The sequence below is a fragment of the Malus domestica genome, chromosome 05 (genome assembly GCF_042453785.1).
Source record: "Malus domestica chromosome 05, GDT2T_hap1".
Taxonomy (NCBI): Eukaryota; Viridiplantae; Streptophyta; class Magnoliopsida; order Rosales; family Rosaceae; genus Malus; species Malus domestica.
This window is the reverse complement of record NC_091665.1, coordinates 8383577-8398742: the sequence shown is the minus strand read 5'-3', so window position 1 is coordinate 8398742 and position 15166 is coordinate 8383577. Positions and strand designations below refer to the sequence as shown.

Genomic DNA, 15166 nt, shown 5'->3' with positions numbered 1-15166 from the left:
AAGGTTAGGGCATGAACAAAAGAAGTGAAGATGAAGAAAAACGAAGGAAAACATGTTTATAAACAACTAGCAAAGGCCGAAGGAGTTCAAGCAAAACAAAAGCTACAAGGAAAAACAAAGAAAATCCTAAAGGCTACCTAAAATACTACACTACAGCAGTTTGGACATCCCACGACTACTCGGTCGCCACACCTTCAACAGCCGTAACACTCTTAGCAACGGCATCATCCGGCGCTTCACCCCCGGCTGCCCCAGTCTGGGCACTAGCTTCTCCAACTACTTCACCAATGGAAGCCTTAAAAGTAAAAGCAAGCAAGTCTTTCAGAGAAATAGAGAAGGTCTTAAAACCTCAAGCCCATCATTCTCACCCTTCAGCTGCTCATTCTTCTTAAGCAGACTAACACAGACGCGCTGCAGCTCATCCACTCCATTCTTAGCATAAGCAGTGAAACGAAGCTCAGAAATTGCAAGCTTAAGATCTTGAATCTGAGGCGAATCAATCTCAGCAGCAAAGGGAGCAGGCTTTGGCGCCACTTTAGCAGCAGAGTCCACCTTACCACTCTTCATAATAGCAAGTCTCTACAAAGGTGAACCGGACTTGGCTCCCAAAGAACGTCCTGGTACAGACTTCGGCACTAGGGGCATGATAAAACCTTTACGCTGAGCAATCTTATCCACAATTGTACTAGCCATTCTCAACATGGAAGACGCCACATGCTCAGATCTAGCAGCCTTATTTTTCTTCCCATTAGAAGAAGTCATGTCAATCACATACTTCTCGGTAGCAAGCGGACCCTCATGAGCAGTAGAAGAAGTCTTCAGTTTTTTCTTAACTAGGCATCTCATGAGCAGGCGGGGAAGATCTCTTCTTTCCATCTTCATTCATAGTAAGCTCTACGACAGCGATCAGACGAGCCAATGCATCCGCCTTGATCCTCTTTACCTCATCTTTCTGGAGCAGCCCACATTTCTTTCAGCAAAGAAGACTAAGCAGCCAACGACATTCATGGTACTCAGCAGGGGAGCTCAACCCAGTATTCCAGCAGGCAGAAGGCCTGCATGCCCAACATTCCAGCAGCCCATGAGACCCGCAATCTCCTTATTTCTCTCAATCGCCAGCCTGGCCCGAGTCAGGTCCAAGAGCCCAAAGGACATGAGCTATGCGGCTCGCCTAACACTGTGCCCTAGCGCCACAATCCTCGACCCCAGCTGCACAAGCTGCCCTTGGCTCAGGCCAAGCCAAGCTGCCCAAGCAGTGGTCCCTACCACGACATCTCCTCAGCTCATGCCGAGCCAGCTCCTGGCCCCTGCCAGCCGACGTGCCGCTCCACCCCGACGGCTACCCCGCAATAGCACTATCCAAGAATAAGGCAAGAAAAATTAAATTTTTCTTACATTGGTGCGGCACGAAGAAGACGAAGAAAGCAACGAAAGACGGTCATTTGCACGGGCAAGATGTAGAAGATTGCTAGAGGAGGGGGAACAAATATCCTCTAAGCTATCTCTCTCTTGTAGGGTAGAATAAATCGCTCTCCAAAGTTGATTTAATAACCCACTTAAGGTGGACTTAAATAGGCTTTGAGAGAAATTTATTTCCCTTTCCTAGAATGATTTAATTTCCTATTAAAGAGAGAATCTACATCAAAATAGGAAGTAGTCCTAAGTTTCCTAAAGCAAGAAAATCTCTACACCTGCCGCCCTTTTCTGCGAGCAGCCCAACAGGTGTGGGGGCATTTGTGGAGCCAAAAATATTCACAAGGCGACACGTGGGTTTTTTTGGACAAAAAGGACAAAAATACCCTCGAGGCATACCGGGTCTCCTACACGCGAGCAGTGGAGAATCATCCATCAACCAAGTCAGAAGTACCCAAAATGGGTAACAATTCAAAACCTATTTCATATATGTTTTTACCTCATTTTTTCCTTATTCAATTAGCCATTTATTTCAAACATTCCATAACATCCTCAACCAATTAATATAATCAATATATTAAAGGCTAATTACATCACCAAATCACCCCAAAATCACACCAAGGGCCGGCCATTCCCATCCAAAAAGAGCCTATCATATTCTCTACCTTTTCCACCATTTTCCCTTTTTAATTACACTAATTAGCTAGCCAATTAAACCCATAACCATCAAAACATTCCTTTATGTTTAAATTAGCCAATTAATCATAATAAATTGGCTAATTAAACCTAAATTAAACCTAAAAACCCTAGCCACCTCCTAACTCTATAAATAGGCGCCTATTCTCACCAAAAAATCGATTCCAACACTTTGGCAAAAATCCCAAAATTCTCTAAACACTATTTCTCTCTAAATTCTAACTTTGGCATCGGAGGTTCTTCGGCCAAAGCCCCCCCCATTCATCGTGGGCGCGTGAGGCTCTTGGCCTTAACCTAAGGTGTTAATTGTTTTGTAGGTGCAAAATTGTCCAAGATCAAGGAGGAAGAAATTTGCATCCACACCCCACACTAGACATGAAAACCAAGTTCAAGGCACTCCTATTACACTTTTTGAAATTTACTTTACTGTTTATAATTAAATTATCTTTTACAATCTTTTGATTGACAAAAATATTTTATAATAGACACTAGCATATGCCCCACATTTTGTGTGTAAATAAATTTGTTTTAAAATGAGAAGGAGATGCCACTTAGTATTATAGTTTATTGGTATTCCTCTTCACTTGTAAGTGAGAGGGTTCGATTCTCGCCAAATGCGAATTTGAACCACTTTATTATTAGCTCATTGTGAGGTTTAACCGACTCCTTCACCCCCTTAGTAGAGAAAAAGAGGAATGTGAATTGGATTGAGCACTTTTTTTTTTTTGGTGAAGAGATGGAGCAGTTTTCATTTTTAAATTAGAGGATGGTTAGGATTTTTTTTATTTTTGTCAAACGATAGATTAGATGTTAGATTATAGAGCTGATCGGATTCAAACTCACCCCGTGGTGCAAGGTAATACTTGTCTCCACCACTGTGGTATGCCACTTGCATGTTAGGATTATCTTTTCACCTATTTTAATTGACAAAAGGAATTTTATTAATAGACAGTTTAAATTTGAGATAAAAATGTTACTATTTCCAGACACCTGTCTTATATTAAAAAAGGGCAAAAAGAAAAGAAAATTAAACTGTCCAGCATCTGATTTCCGAAAGAGAGTTGAGAGTTGAGAAGCGGGCTACGTAGTGTTTGTGAGTGTGTGCAGAGCATAGCATATAGCTGTACTTTAAACTTGGGTTTCTCCGTCTTTTTTGGAGGTGGACAAGTGTTTCTTGATCCGACCAGCCAACTCACCCGCACCTTTCCCTTCCCCACCATCTTTTAAACGCTCTCCTCTCTCAAAAACTGAAACCCCATTTTCCATTTCCCATTTCCCATTTCCCATTTCAGCTCTCTCGCTCTCTTCCATGGCTGATCTTGCGCCAACCTCTGTTTTAAATGACTCAATTTCCAATCCCTCCTCCTCGGACACACGACAAGTAACCTTCTCTCTCTCTCCCCCCCCTCTCTCTCTCTACCATTTCATTAATTTCTCTTGTTTCTTGATTGTCTTTATTTTTTGTCAATTTTCTGCAGATCTTTGGTTCTAATCTGAAATCAGGAAAAGTTCAGCCGACCCAATTGAGATTGTTAACTACTTCCGAGTAAGTTTCTGAAGGTGTCACCTTTCTGCTCATATTATTCTTCTGTTTGCTGCATATATGTCCCACGTTTCTTAGTTTTCTTTTTTCTTTTTTTTTAATGTTCTGCTTTGCATTCTCTTTCCAATTATGCCCATTTGAGCTCCAAAATTTTCTTAGTTTGATTGATTTCTGAAAGGAAATGTTAATGCCGAAATAGGATTTAGTTTGAGTATTCTATATTTGTGTCAATATTACCCTTAAGGCACAAACGACATTGAAATTCTTACGGTTCCCATGAAATTGTTGACTTTTGAAATTTATGTGAGAAAAAGAAATCCAGAATCCGGGCTAAATATACTGGTTCTAATGAGGGAGATTTGAATTTTGGTTTGGACGTTATTAACCATTGTTTTGGTTTAATCAGTTGTTCATACCCCGGCTGCAAATTCATGGACTGCTCCGTTGTTAGTGACATCAATTTGATGGGTTTACTTAGATCTTTGCTTGCCATCACAATGATTCTAATTTTCTTTATTTGATGGTTTGTATATAGGAGATGTTTACAATATAAGATTACGACTACATGCAACCTTCGGATTGGTCCTAAGAGATAAGAATGTCTCTATTGTTTTTTAAATCGCCATCCGAGTAACCTGTTGAACTTTTCAAAATCCTGAAGATAATTGGTTGGTGCTGAAATGCTTTCCTTTCGGCATGTTTGCAGCAATTGTCCAGGTTTGACTGTAAAGGCTTCAAGAGAGTCCTTAGGGATCACTGAACAACATAAAAACAACAAACTGGAGAGAGTAGCTGAAACGGATGATCGGAGCGAATTGTTTGAGGATATGAAACAACGGTTTGTTGACTTCAAAAAGCATAAATACATGTAAGTGGCCAAGGCTCAGGCGTGAAGGTTGTTTAGTTTAAATTAATTCTATTTCCTAATTTGGCTTTCATTATGAATAGGGAAAACTTGGAACATTATCAAAATCTTGCAAAGTGTCAAGCGCCAAAGGTTGTATAGTATACGTGTAGTTTCCCTTTCATTTCCCTTTTCAAATTTAGTTATTAACACTCGATGTTCATAAGTATTCTTAATACTCGGACATGTCATTCATTTGCTGTTGCCTCAATATGGTGTTGAGTGTCATGGAGAAGAATATGCATGTGTACTGATGTTTCTGGAACAGTTCATGGTCATCTCTTGTGCAGATTCTAGGGTATGCCCCTCGACCATTCTGGGATTTCAACCGGGAGAAGCATTTGTAGTGCGCAACATTGCGAATTTGGTGCCCCCCTTTGAGGTATACATTACAAATCACAGTTGAATTATTTTGCTGCATTTCTGATTGTGGAAGGTCACAAAAAAGTGAACACTCTCGAATCATATCAAATATTGTTATTCACTACCTTTGTTTTGTTATTTTTTTTTTCTGTTTTTGCAGAGTGGACCCTCAGAAACAAATGCTGCATTGGAATTTTCTGTGAATTTTCTGAAAGTAAGTATTCTGGGAATAAATTCTAAAAGAAAATCCCATTTGTTTCCTTGCTAGTCTAATTCATTACAATCATATCCCTATTTAAGTAATGGCTTTAAAGCTATTGGTTACGCATCCTTGCTTATAGAGTGACAATTGGGAGGTACCAACTGTTGGTATTGTGAAAAATTGAATCTCCCAGATTGAGTGCGATTTTTAATAGAAAATGGAAGCAAGAACAGCTAGACAAAAATAAATCCTTAACCATAGTTGTATTGTAGATCGAAAACATATTGGTCGTTGGTCACAGCTGCTGTGGAGGCATTCGTGCTCTTATGGGCATGGATGATGAAGTTGATAAAAGGTTCAGTAAATTTCTTCTTCTGTACTTATCATGTTGTTGCAAGTGGTCTTTGTGTGCGGTTGCCTTTTATTCATTTGTCCAAGAACAGTCAAGCTATAGTTTTCACTTTACCAAAATTCTTTTATGCAGTAGCTTTATCCAAAATTGGGTTGTTGTTGGGAAGGATGCAAGGTCGTGGACAAAAGCTGCTGCCTCCAAACTCAGTTTTGACCAGCAGTGCAAACATTGTGAGAAGGTAACATTTTTCTTTACTTATTATTTCCTTTTTTTTTTATTGTTTTTTAAGTAACGTAATTCTATCCCAAGGAAGTTCTTGGTCTATGCAATTATTCCCGTTTGTATTTTTCTTCATTTCATTGGACCAAGCTAAATGAAAGTCGATTTCGTATTGTTGAAACTTGGATCAGCATTCTGTTTTATTGGTATATTGAATCTCCTGATCCATTTATTTTGGTCATTGTTGACCTCATATCTATACGGGAATTTAACCAAATTCTTTTGAGGTTCATGATTAGATTCTCCTATTGTGGCATACATTTGGGTTGCAACTAATGTAGGCTGTGTTATATTATAAAAGGATGCTCCAGATTCATAAAAACTGTTTCCCATATTGAATGATATCATTGTGCAGGAATCAATCAACCGTTCATTGTTGAACCTGCTCACGTACCCATGGATAGAAGAAAAAGTGAAGAAAGGTGTTCTTGCTGTTCATGGTGGTTATTATGACTTTGTTGAATGTACATTTGAGAAATGGACGCTCGATTATAAGGAAGACAACTTGAAGGAGAAACATGGCAGAATTTCAGTTAAAAATCATTTGTTTTGGTCTTGATTTCATCTGTGGCCTTGTATGATCTAATTCATCAAATAAATTATTTAAAAAATATGTTGTTTGTATGGTGATTAAATTAAAACGATTCGAAAAATAATGTAAAATGATTTGGTTTGTATTAAAATATAATAAATAAAATAATGTTTATAATTTGTTGTGTTTTCATCTGACAGAGTTGATGCTTTTGTTTTCAAGTTGATGCTCTCTTTTCTTTTCTTTTGGGACAAGAAACTGTCAAACTCTTTTGATCAGTAGTTTTATTAGAAGGTACCTGAGAAACACTGAATGAGGGGTTTTAAGCCTTTTATCATCCTGGTGTCGAGCTATTATATATTTAACAGGAAGTTAAGAACACCAAGAAGAATCATTTCAAGTTGGTCTAGGTGGCCAGGTCAATTTAACACTTGCTGTTCTTCAGTGCAGACTCCAGCATTTCTCAGATTCTTAAAGCTCAGGTAATTCTTGCACTTGAAAATTCTTCACCCTTTCTATTTTTCTTCATTCCATTTCTATAAGCTATATTCAAAGTAATTACTGTTTCCATTGCTTTATGCGAGGAGAGAGAGAGAGAGAGAGAGAGAGATTAAATTGATCAAGGTTTTGGTTTGTAGATTGAGGAAAGCAAGAGAGAAAGAGAAAAACTTGTGCAAGCCCTAAAGTCTAAAGCTTTCATATGATATGAGAAAATGAGATCATGAATGGAAAGTCATTAGAGTTGGTTTAACAGTTAAGGATAGGGTTTCCAATCATGACCGTTGCAAAAGTTGGAAGCCAAGTAGCTCTCCGTTGCCTTACTATTTCACGTAATCTCTGTTCATAAACTTCATATATGAAGCCCACTTAGTATCTTCAAGTCATTTTATGCGCACACACAACGGAAAAAAAGAAGATAGGGACGGGCTCTTGTGGTTATAGTTGAGAAAAAGGGCACAAGAAAAGGACCTTTGTTTTCGATTCAGCAGACCTTTCGAGAATATTTACTTTCTAGTAAGTTTATGCCCACAGATTCGTTTTCTGTTTGCTTCTGATGTGTTGTCTTAAGTAATCTGTTTTGGAGTTTAATTTCGATGGCACATAATTCATGGTATGGTATGCCTTCAGTTTGCTTTAGGTACTGTTTGACCTGCATTTTCATTCATAGCATCAGCATGCTAAAACGTGTAATAGGAGTGCCTTGAACTTGGTTTTGGTGACTCTTAGAGATCGAATTAACTGAGGTGACACCTTTGATAAAACGGTAATCCTGTACATTCCATTTAAAAATTTGAATGAAATATTGAGTTGAGTTATTCCATATCAATTTACAAAATGAGGGAGAAAAAGAATATTGCAGGTGACCGTTAGACAAAAAGTTACACTCGTACACAGAAATACGAATAAATTAAGAATAAAAATCCCAACAGAACTCACAAGCAGTAACAATAAATTCTATTTTATATAATAGTAATACTCAGATGTAGCAGTACGAGATCGAGAGAAACAAAGAACAGGACATGAAGATTGCAACGATACATATGTATGCATAAAACCTGTGATACATGCAAAGTGAAACAAATTAGTTAAAAACTTAAAACCAATTTTTAGATTCAAGGAAGGGTGGTTTTGTGAGTCGGGGTTTGTGAAGGGAGGGGTGTGTCCTTGGGGAGGGTTGGGATGGAGGAAAATGTGGGCTCAGGTAGCTCGGCTGGGAGATGGAGAAGAGATGGAATTTCAGGAAACTTTGACAATTCCGGCTTTGGCAGAGTTGGGAAATTGGGTGGTGCTGGCAGCTCAGGCTTTGGTAAAGTAGGGAAACTGGGAAGTGGTGGCAATTTGGGCTTTTGAAGTGGAGGTTCCTTGGGCAAGGCTGGGATATGGGGTATTTCAGCCAACTTGAGCCCTTCTGGCTTTGGAAAAGTGGGGGCACGGGGTACTGGTGGAAGCTCGGGCTTTGGCAACTCGGGTAGCTCAGGCTTTGGCACCTGTGGCAGCTCAGGCTTGCAAATGTGGCAGCTCAGGCTTAGTACTTGTACTAGTGGTACATGGTGACACAATGGCAGCAACTGTATGCAGAGTCATCATTACTCCTCTACCGGCAAATACAAGTGTAAATTCTCGAGTCATTTATTTATACTGTACATGAACGTTGTCAAAATTGTTGTGTGAGTGCTGAGTTGGTTCTAGCTATGTGTGAGTGATGTATTGGTCGAAGCTATGTGTCAATGATGTGTTGAGTCGTAGCTATGCGTAAGTGATGTGCAGGGCTTAACTATGTGTTAGCCTTGTGTTGGCCGCAGCTAGGTTAGTGTTGTATTAGGTGCAATTAGGTGCAATTAGGTGTCTATGTTTGGGGTGTTGTGTTGCACATCTACGCGTGGTACGCATGAGTGTTGTCTTTATTGGTGTACTTAATATACTTGTGTTTGGGCCTGAAATCTTAGATTTGGATCGAGACAGTTAGCTCAGGAAGAAGCCCACAAGTTTCGGTACGATGGTGAAATATTCGGCCCAATAATAAGGTGTTGATGACTCGATCGTGTCCCAGAGTTCTCAATTCAGAGATTAGGAATGGATTATGATTTGGCCAAGTCCTGGTTAAAGTGGGTTTCTGTGAAGATCAGGGCGGGTTTTGATAAGATTTGGATGGAATTGTTTAGGTATACAAATTATGACCGGATAAAATTGAATTAACTACAGAAAGGGATTAGGTTCAGAGACCTAGTTCAGGTTAAAGAGGGCAAGACTATGATGATAGAGTTTCGACAGAAACAGGACTTGTCAGGATAATTTTAAGTGCATTCAGATATTGCTGAGGAATTTAGAATTCTACAACTTGGTAGACTTGCACATCAAGTAAATTATCCCTATAAATACAAGAGGGTTTGCAATGTAGAGAGGACCTTCAACTCCACACACAGATCAACGCTCTACATGAATCCTCTCTCTGTTTGAGAAAAATTATACTAATTGTTCTACTAACTTTTAGCACCAACACAGTTTGGTTAGATACATTTGGGTTGACGGTCGACTATTGCCTGATTAGATGAAGTTTTCGAGGCAACCAGCAAAGGTGGCATGGTCTTAGGTAGTGGCGGGGTTGTTGAATCAGTTCGGTTCAGGAATATCGACTGCTTGGTTAAGCGGCAAAATATATCAAGTTCAACTGGTTAGCTAACTTGAGTCTCTGCAAGTGAAGAGTCTTTGGTTCTCTCACTAAAAGAGGTCACTTCGTTAGCCTTCTTGGCGAAGTGGCGTGTTTTATGATTGGATACTCTCAAGTCACATTCAGAGTTCGGCATACTGACGGCCGAACACTCTCAAGGCACTCTTTTTCTTTGAGTATCTTTCTCCTTATAGTTGATATGAGTTTTGCAAACTTTTATTCTTACCAATATAATCGAGGTTGTCTTTAGGTTATAGAACCCAAGGCCTAGAGCATTCCATCCTCGTCCAAAGTCACTGGGTTAAGGAGTCAAAGGTGCATTTCACCTCATTCACCATATTCAAGACACTCTCCCAACTGAGTTTAGTAGTGAGTTGGCATGTCCGCATTAGCAATCAACTATCGAAGAACGTAGTTAGCTCCTTAGTTGTTCAGCATGCGCGCTACATAGGCTATGTAATTTTTTGAGCCAACAAATTGTGAAAATGATGCTTCTATTATTGGTAAAACTGAGATCAAATTGCATATCACATATACTTTATTGTTATAGTCACTCTCGTGAGTTTTGTAACTCATCAGGTTTTTTTCACTAATCTGGTATGCAGGGGCAGATCCATTTATGGATTCGGTTGGTTCTAGGACCACTCGCAAGTTCGAAGAAGCGCCTATGAGACCTCCAAGGATCATCAATTGGTTTAGGTAGGTGGTGGAAGAAAGAAGGCCACCATGGCTATGCAGATGTTGTGCAACATAAATTTTGAACTAAAAAGAAAGATCTAATTTCAGAAAAAGAGAAACATAGAGAAGATTGCTCAATTCCCACATGATCAACTCCTCAATTTTTATTTATTTATTTTTTAGGGTAAAGTACAAAAAACTATCTTAACTATTGATATCACGACACTTTCATAGCTCATCTTTTAAAATTGACAATGTCATACCTCATTTTACGCATTTGTGCCAATGTCATACCTTCCGTTAGCCTGACCGTTAATTTTTCAGTTAAATGCTGACGTGGCTTGATTCGGGACCCACTTTCTATTAAAAAATTAATAAAAAATTATTAAAAACTCAAAAAAAATTATTTAATATTTTTTAAATATTAAAATAATAAAGAAAAGTCAAAAAAAAAAAAAAAGGGGAAACTTGATATAACTCCAATTTTTTTAGCCAACAGTAGGAATAGTCCAATTTATTAAAATAAGTCCAATTCTTTAAATTTAATTATTTAATTATCAATCATTATCTCTTAAAAGAAAAAACTTATTGTAAAAATCAAATTTCTTCCTAATTATCTCTTTGATTATTTCTTTTTATTTCTTTTTTTGTTATTTCTTGTTCTTCCTCTTGCTTTAACCCATTTATAGATTTTTTTCTTTTAATTTTTATAATCAACCTATATCACAGGTTAATTGTATTTATCTACCTATATGATATATTCTTTTTCATAGTCAACCTGTCACAAATTAATGTGTTTTGTTTGTAGGTATATTATGTTTTATTCTACCTTTTAGTTAGGTTTCATATGTGACAGTTCGTCCCTGATTTTAAGAATTTTTAAAGTTTTAATAAAGGATTTTACAAAAATGCCCTTTGAGGCACGCGCATTATTCGAGGTTAATCATTATGTCGTGCCATCTAAGATTTGTTTTCTTGACATATCCTCGTAATACTCGTCGCTACGGACGCGTGGGCGCAGACAGTTCGTTATTTGGAGTTATAACGAAAAAGATTTTAAAGTTTGAAGTTTGGGCATTTTATAAATTTTATTATTAAAATTTGGATGGCCCAGATTTAATGAAGAATTAAATGGATGACTTGGATGTAAGGAAAACAAAAATAAATAAATATAAGTGAAAGAAGGATTTTGTGTGTGTGTGTGCGTGAGAGGAAGAAACAGAGGAAGGAGATTGGGTAGAAATGCCCAATCGGGAGAAGAGAGAAGAAGACATCAAGAGGGATTGAGAGAGGGAGAAGTCGACCAATCGGAACAGAGGAAAGGAGGAAAGGAGAGAGGGTGAGAAGCGGAGGAGAGAAGATCAGAAAACGGGTTTTCCCCCAACCCGTTTACCCGCGACACCCACACCTAAATTCCGGCAATGTTCACCGGATTTCTCACAAATTGGATCAAGGTACCACTTCCAATCAACACCTAGGCCTTCCCTCTTCATGTTTCACCCCAAAAATCATGAAATTTCGTGGTGATTTCGCGAAGAACACCCACACGGGTGCCGCGACCTTCTTGTCCAAATTCTTCATATCTTGAAATGTTTTCTTTCAATTACTAACACCATTAGTATTCCCTTAGGACCTGGAACAAAGCCCAAGCTTTGATTTGGACGGTGGAGTTGATTTGAAGGTCGAATTGGAACTCACCCAATTCTAGGGTCCGCACGGAATTTGATGAATTTGAAGTATTTACAGGCCAAATTGGCCTTGGCCACATGTATTAAAGTTGCTCTACTCATTGAGATCTTCGATTCTGTTTTTTTTTTGAGAATTTTTGGAAATAGTTAAATGTTCCGGCGAGCCAGGGCGGCCAACCGCCACCCGCGGCGGCCCGTGGCCAATGGGCCGCCAATGTCATTCTTAGCATGTGTTTAAGGTTCTAGGTTCAGTTTTGATAATTGATGGACGTAAATTGAGTAATTGAACCTAAGTTTGTTTCGATTCGTGGTTAGGTGAAAATGTGAATTTACGATCCAACCGTCGGATCGTCACCAAACTTTGATACGTTGTAATACGTAATATTTGAGGATTATAGGAACTTACGGATCGGGAATCCGATTAACGGATCCTTCGGAATTAGAGTTGTAAGTTCATAAAATAGAATGTTAACCGTCACTTGGTTTTGACAATTGACGGAGATTCGACCGTTGGATGGTAATGAAATTTTAGGATGATGTCCTAGAGGTATATTGTGGACCTCTGGAAGTTATGGATTTGAAATCTGAGTTGCAGATCTTCCAGATCGAACTACGTAGTGACGTGTCTTATATAAGTTATATATTCTATCGATATGAATTCTGAGGTTGGATTTGATTATCGTTCTAGGCGCTGATCATCACGACGCCTTGATGTGTGGTGCTAGGGAGTTGTTGGGCGAACTTCGGGTGAGTGGGCAGTTTTTGTTTTTTGTATTACCTATATACTATTAATTGTCCCAGAAATTGAATTTATATGAAAGTATGTTTTCAATTGCCATGATGCATATTATAAATTATATGAATTGATATTGATGCATATATTGGTGCTGTGGACACACAGGTGAGTATCAGGTGAGTTTATATGGTTTATATGAATGAATGATGATGTGAATTATGTTGAGATCTCGTAATTTGCACCCCTGGTGTTAGTGCTTATGTTATTCAGCTTGCATCACACGCTCACCTTGGATCCAAATAGATGCTAGTCGTACAGACCACTAGAGGTGGTTTCGACATGCTAGTCGTACAGACCACTAGAGGTGGTTCCGACATGCCAGTCGTACAAACCATTAGAGGGGTTCCGACTGGTAGGTGACCTTAGATTATGTGCACAGATGATGAATGAGAGAAGCACTAGAGTGTATTATTTCACCATCTTAGTCGTACAGACTACTATAGGTAGTTTCGACTTATATGCAGTGTAGTGCCGTACAGGTCACAGTTGGTGACTCCGACAGGGCCGTACAGGTCACAGTTGGTGACTCCGGCTGGATGGGATATTGAGCTATAGAATCAGCCGTACAGGACCACTGTAGGGTCTCCGGTTGATTTATTATTTCACCTGAATTATATTGATGCATTCACATTATATTTTGGCATATGGCTTGGCATGGCATATTCTTTCTGAAAAGCGTTGAAGGATTATAATTTGAGCTTTTGATGATATATATATATGTTTATATATTATTATGTTATTTTCTGGGAAAGTATACGGGTTTTACAGCAATGGGCTAGAAATGTTTTAAAGGAAATGTTTTCAAAAAACTTTGTTGTACTGACCCACTCAATTTTGTTTTGCGCCCCTCCAGGTTCTAGTTAGCAGAGCTTTGGTGGCTACGAGGAATCCAGTGGTGTTCTGACAGAAGTCACATAAGTAGGACCCCCCATCGGGTGTTTCATCATAGTAATTGTATTTTTTTAAGCTTCCGAACTGTGTAAATGGTTATGTCACACTCACGTGACGGCCAGCACGCCTTCCTTCGGGACGGGGTGTGTCAGTTGGTATCAGAGCCTAGGTTGCAATTCTGGACATCTTGAGAATTTCCTAGTGTCTTCTGTCAGAACTATACCGCCTCGTGGCGAGCCACGTAGTTCAGATGAGCTTAATTTCCCTGATATAGTAGTTTGGGGGGAAATTATTGCCATTGTGATTCAGTCTAATATCTAAAGGAACCTTTGAGACTGGTTATAAGTTAAATTTGAATCATTTTTGGGAAATGAAGAACCTAAGGGAGCAGATCGATGGCTTAATCATTTGGGAAAAGACGTTTCGGATTATGCAAAGTCAATGGGATCTTCCTCCCGATAGGTGGATCGAGATGACTACCTAGTTTCTGAGTGTTGAATCTGCATTCTGATGGAGATTGGAATGTTATCCGATGTTATCGGAAGAACAGCTGTTTGGAAGTCGTTTAAAGAATTGTTTAAGGAAAAGTTCATTCCTCCGGCATATTATTATAGAGAGTTTACAGACTTGCCTTGTTTCCATTCGAATGTTGTTGCTAATCCGGTCGAGGTGTTATGTTGTTTTTGGCTGGATAATAAGAAGAAGTGGCGTTCTTTGGCGACCACTATTCATTGTACTTTTTACCAGGAGTTTACGAGATGTTGTTGAGCATTGAGGACTCTGAGAACATGATCAGCAAGAGTAAAGAGGAATAAGAAAAGAATGAGAATCAGAAGAAAAACGATAAAGTTAAAGATCCGTCATATCAAAGACCTCGGAAGACTCAGAGCTTCAAAAGAAGTGAAACTAGAGCTAATTTTCCCAGCTGAGGTTTTAGTGCCACTGGTTAGAGGCGAAGTGATAGATTTACTAGTGATCCCAGATTTCAGAGACAAGGTGACTCTGGTAGAGGAAATGTATCTTTGTACCGTAGGTACAATATTAGGCACTTTGGAGAGTGTGGGAAGTTGTGAATGTGTTCATGTGGTTAGATGAGACATAGAGGCATGAATTGTCCCTGGGATCAGTTGTTACCCAGCAGTCTTCCTTGACATATTACTTGGAAAATTGATGAGTAAGTTGTACAGGTCACTATAAGTGACTCCGACTTATGTGCTAACATAGATGGTCGAGTTGCAGGCTCAGCCGTACAGGTCATTCTAGCTGACTTCGGCTGATATAATTCTTATTATTGACGATGTTGCAAAAGGAAGTAGTGAATGAGCACGATCGAGGCGTATATATGTATTTTCCCTGTGAGGAGTAAAATGATAATATTGCACCCTTAAGAATTGTTGCTTACTTATCGAGACGACAGTGAGTTATCGTTATTGCGGGCTGCAGACCGTAATACCCATAACTTATTTGTTGGATTCGTTAAGCAAGTAAACAGGTAGGTTATTCTATGTCAGTTATGATTATTCAGGGTGTCCAGTGATGGTGGAAGAAGTAGTTATGCCAGCGAATCTTATCCCGTTAGACATTGTGGATTTCGATGTGATTTTAAGCACAGATTGGTTACGTTATAATCATGCCAATATGGATTGCTACGGGAAATCAG

At 39.0% G+C, this 15166-nt stretch overlaps 1 protein-coding gene and 1 long non-coding RNA gene across 8 annotated transcripts; both read left to right on the top strand.

Moving 5' to 3' along the window:
- Positions 1 to 3138: 3138 nt before the first annotated feature.
- Positions 3139 to 6461, top strand: LOC103436552 (beta carbonic anhydrase 5, chloroplastic). Of its 7 annotated transcripts, none has more exons than XM_029101972.2 (10): positions 3168 to 3490; positions 3588 to 3655; positions 4188 to 4244; positions 4359 to 4520; positions 4601 to 4649; positions 4825 to 4938; positions 5080 to 5133; positions 5394 to 5476; positions 5609 to 5711; positions 6108 to 6461. In XM_029101972.2, the coding sequence occupies exons 1-10, from the start codon at positions 3419 to 3421 to the stop codon at positions 6309 to 6311; spliced, it is 966 nt and encodes a 321-aa protein (XP_028957805.2). In that variant the 5' UTR covers positions 3168 to 3418; the 3' UTR covers positions 6312 to 6461. The 7 variants fall into 7 exon arrangements, with proteins under 7 accessions (XP_070678314.1, XP_008373206.3, XP_028957805.2 ...); XM_029101971.2 differs by having other exon boundaries at positions 5606 to 5711; XM_029101974.2 differs by having other exon boundaries at positions 5383 to 5476.
- A 97-nt stretch (positions 6462 to 6558) lies between these two features.
- Positions 6559 to 6986, top strand: LOC139196366 (uncharacterized). The gene is made up of 2 exons (XR_011581196.1): positions 6559 to 6766; positions 6923 to 6986. It is a non-coding gene; the product is annotated as an uncharacterized lncRNA (long non-coding RNA).
- The last annotated feature ends 8180 nt before the right edge of the window (positions 6987 to 15166 follow it).

Excerpts from the sequence above, each read along its gene's own strand:
- LOC103436552 (XM_029101971.2), top strand. The coding sequence starts at position 3,419 with ATGGCTGATCTTGCGCCAACCTCTGTTTTAAATGACTCAATTTCCAAT. Across the intron at positions 3,656-4,187 it reads AGATTGTTAACTACTTCCGA|GAGATGTTTACAATATAAGA; the intron begins GTAAGTTTCTGA and ends GTTTGTATATAG. Across the intron at positions 5,712-6,107 it reads AGTGCAAACATTGTGAGAAG|GAATCAATCAACCGTTCATT; the intron begins GTAACATTTTTC and ends ATCATTGTGCAG.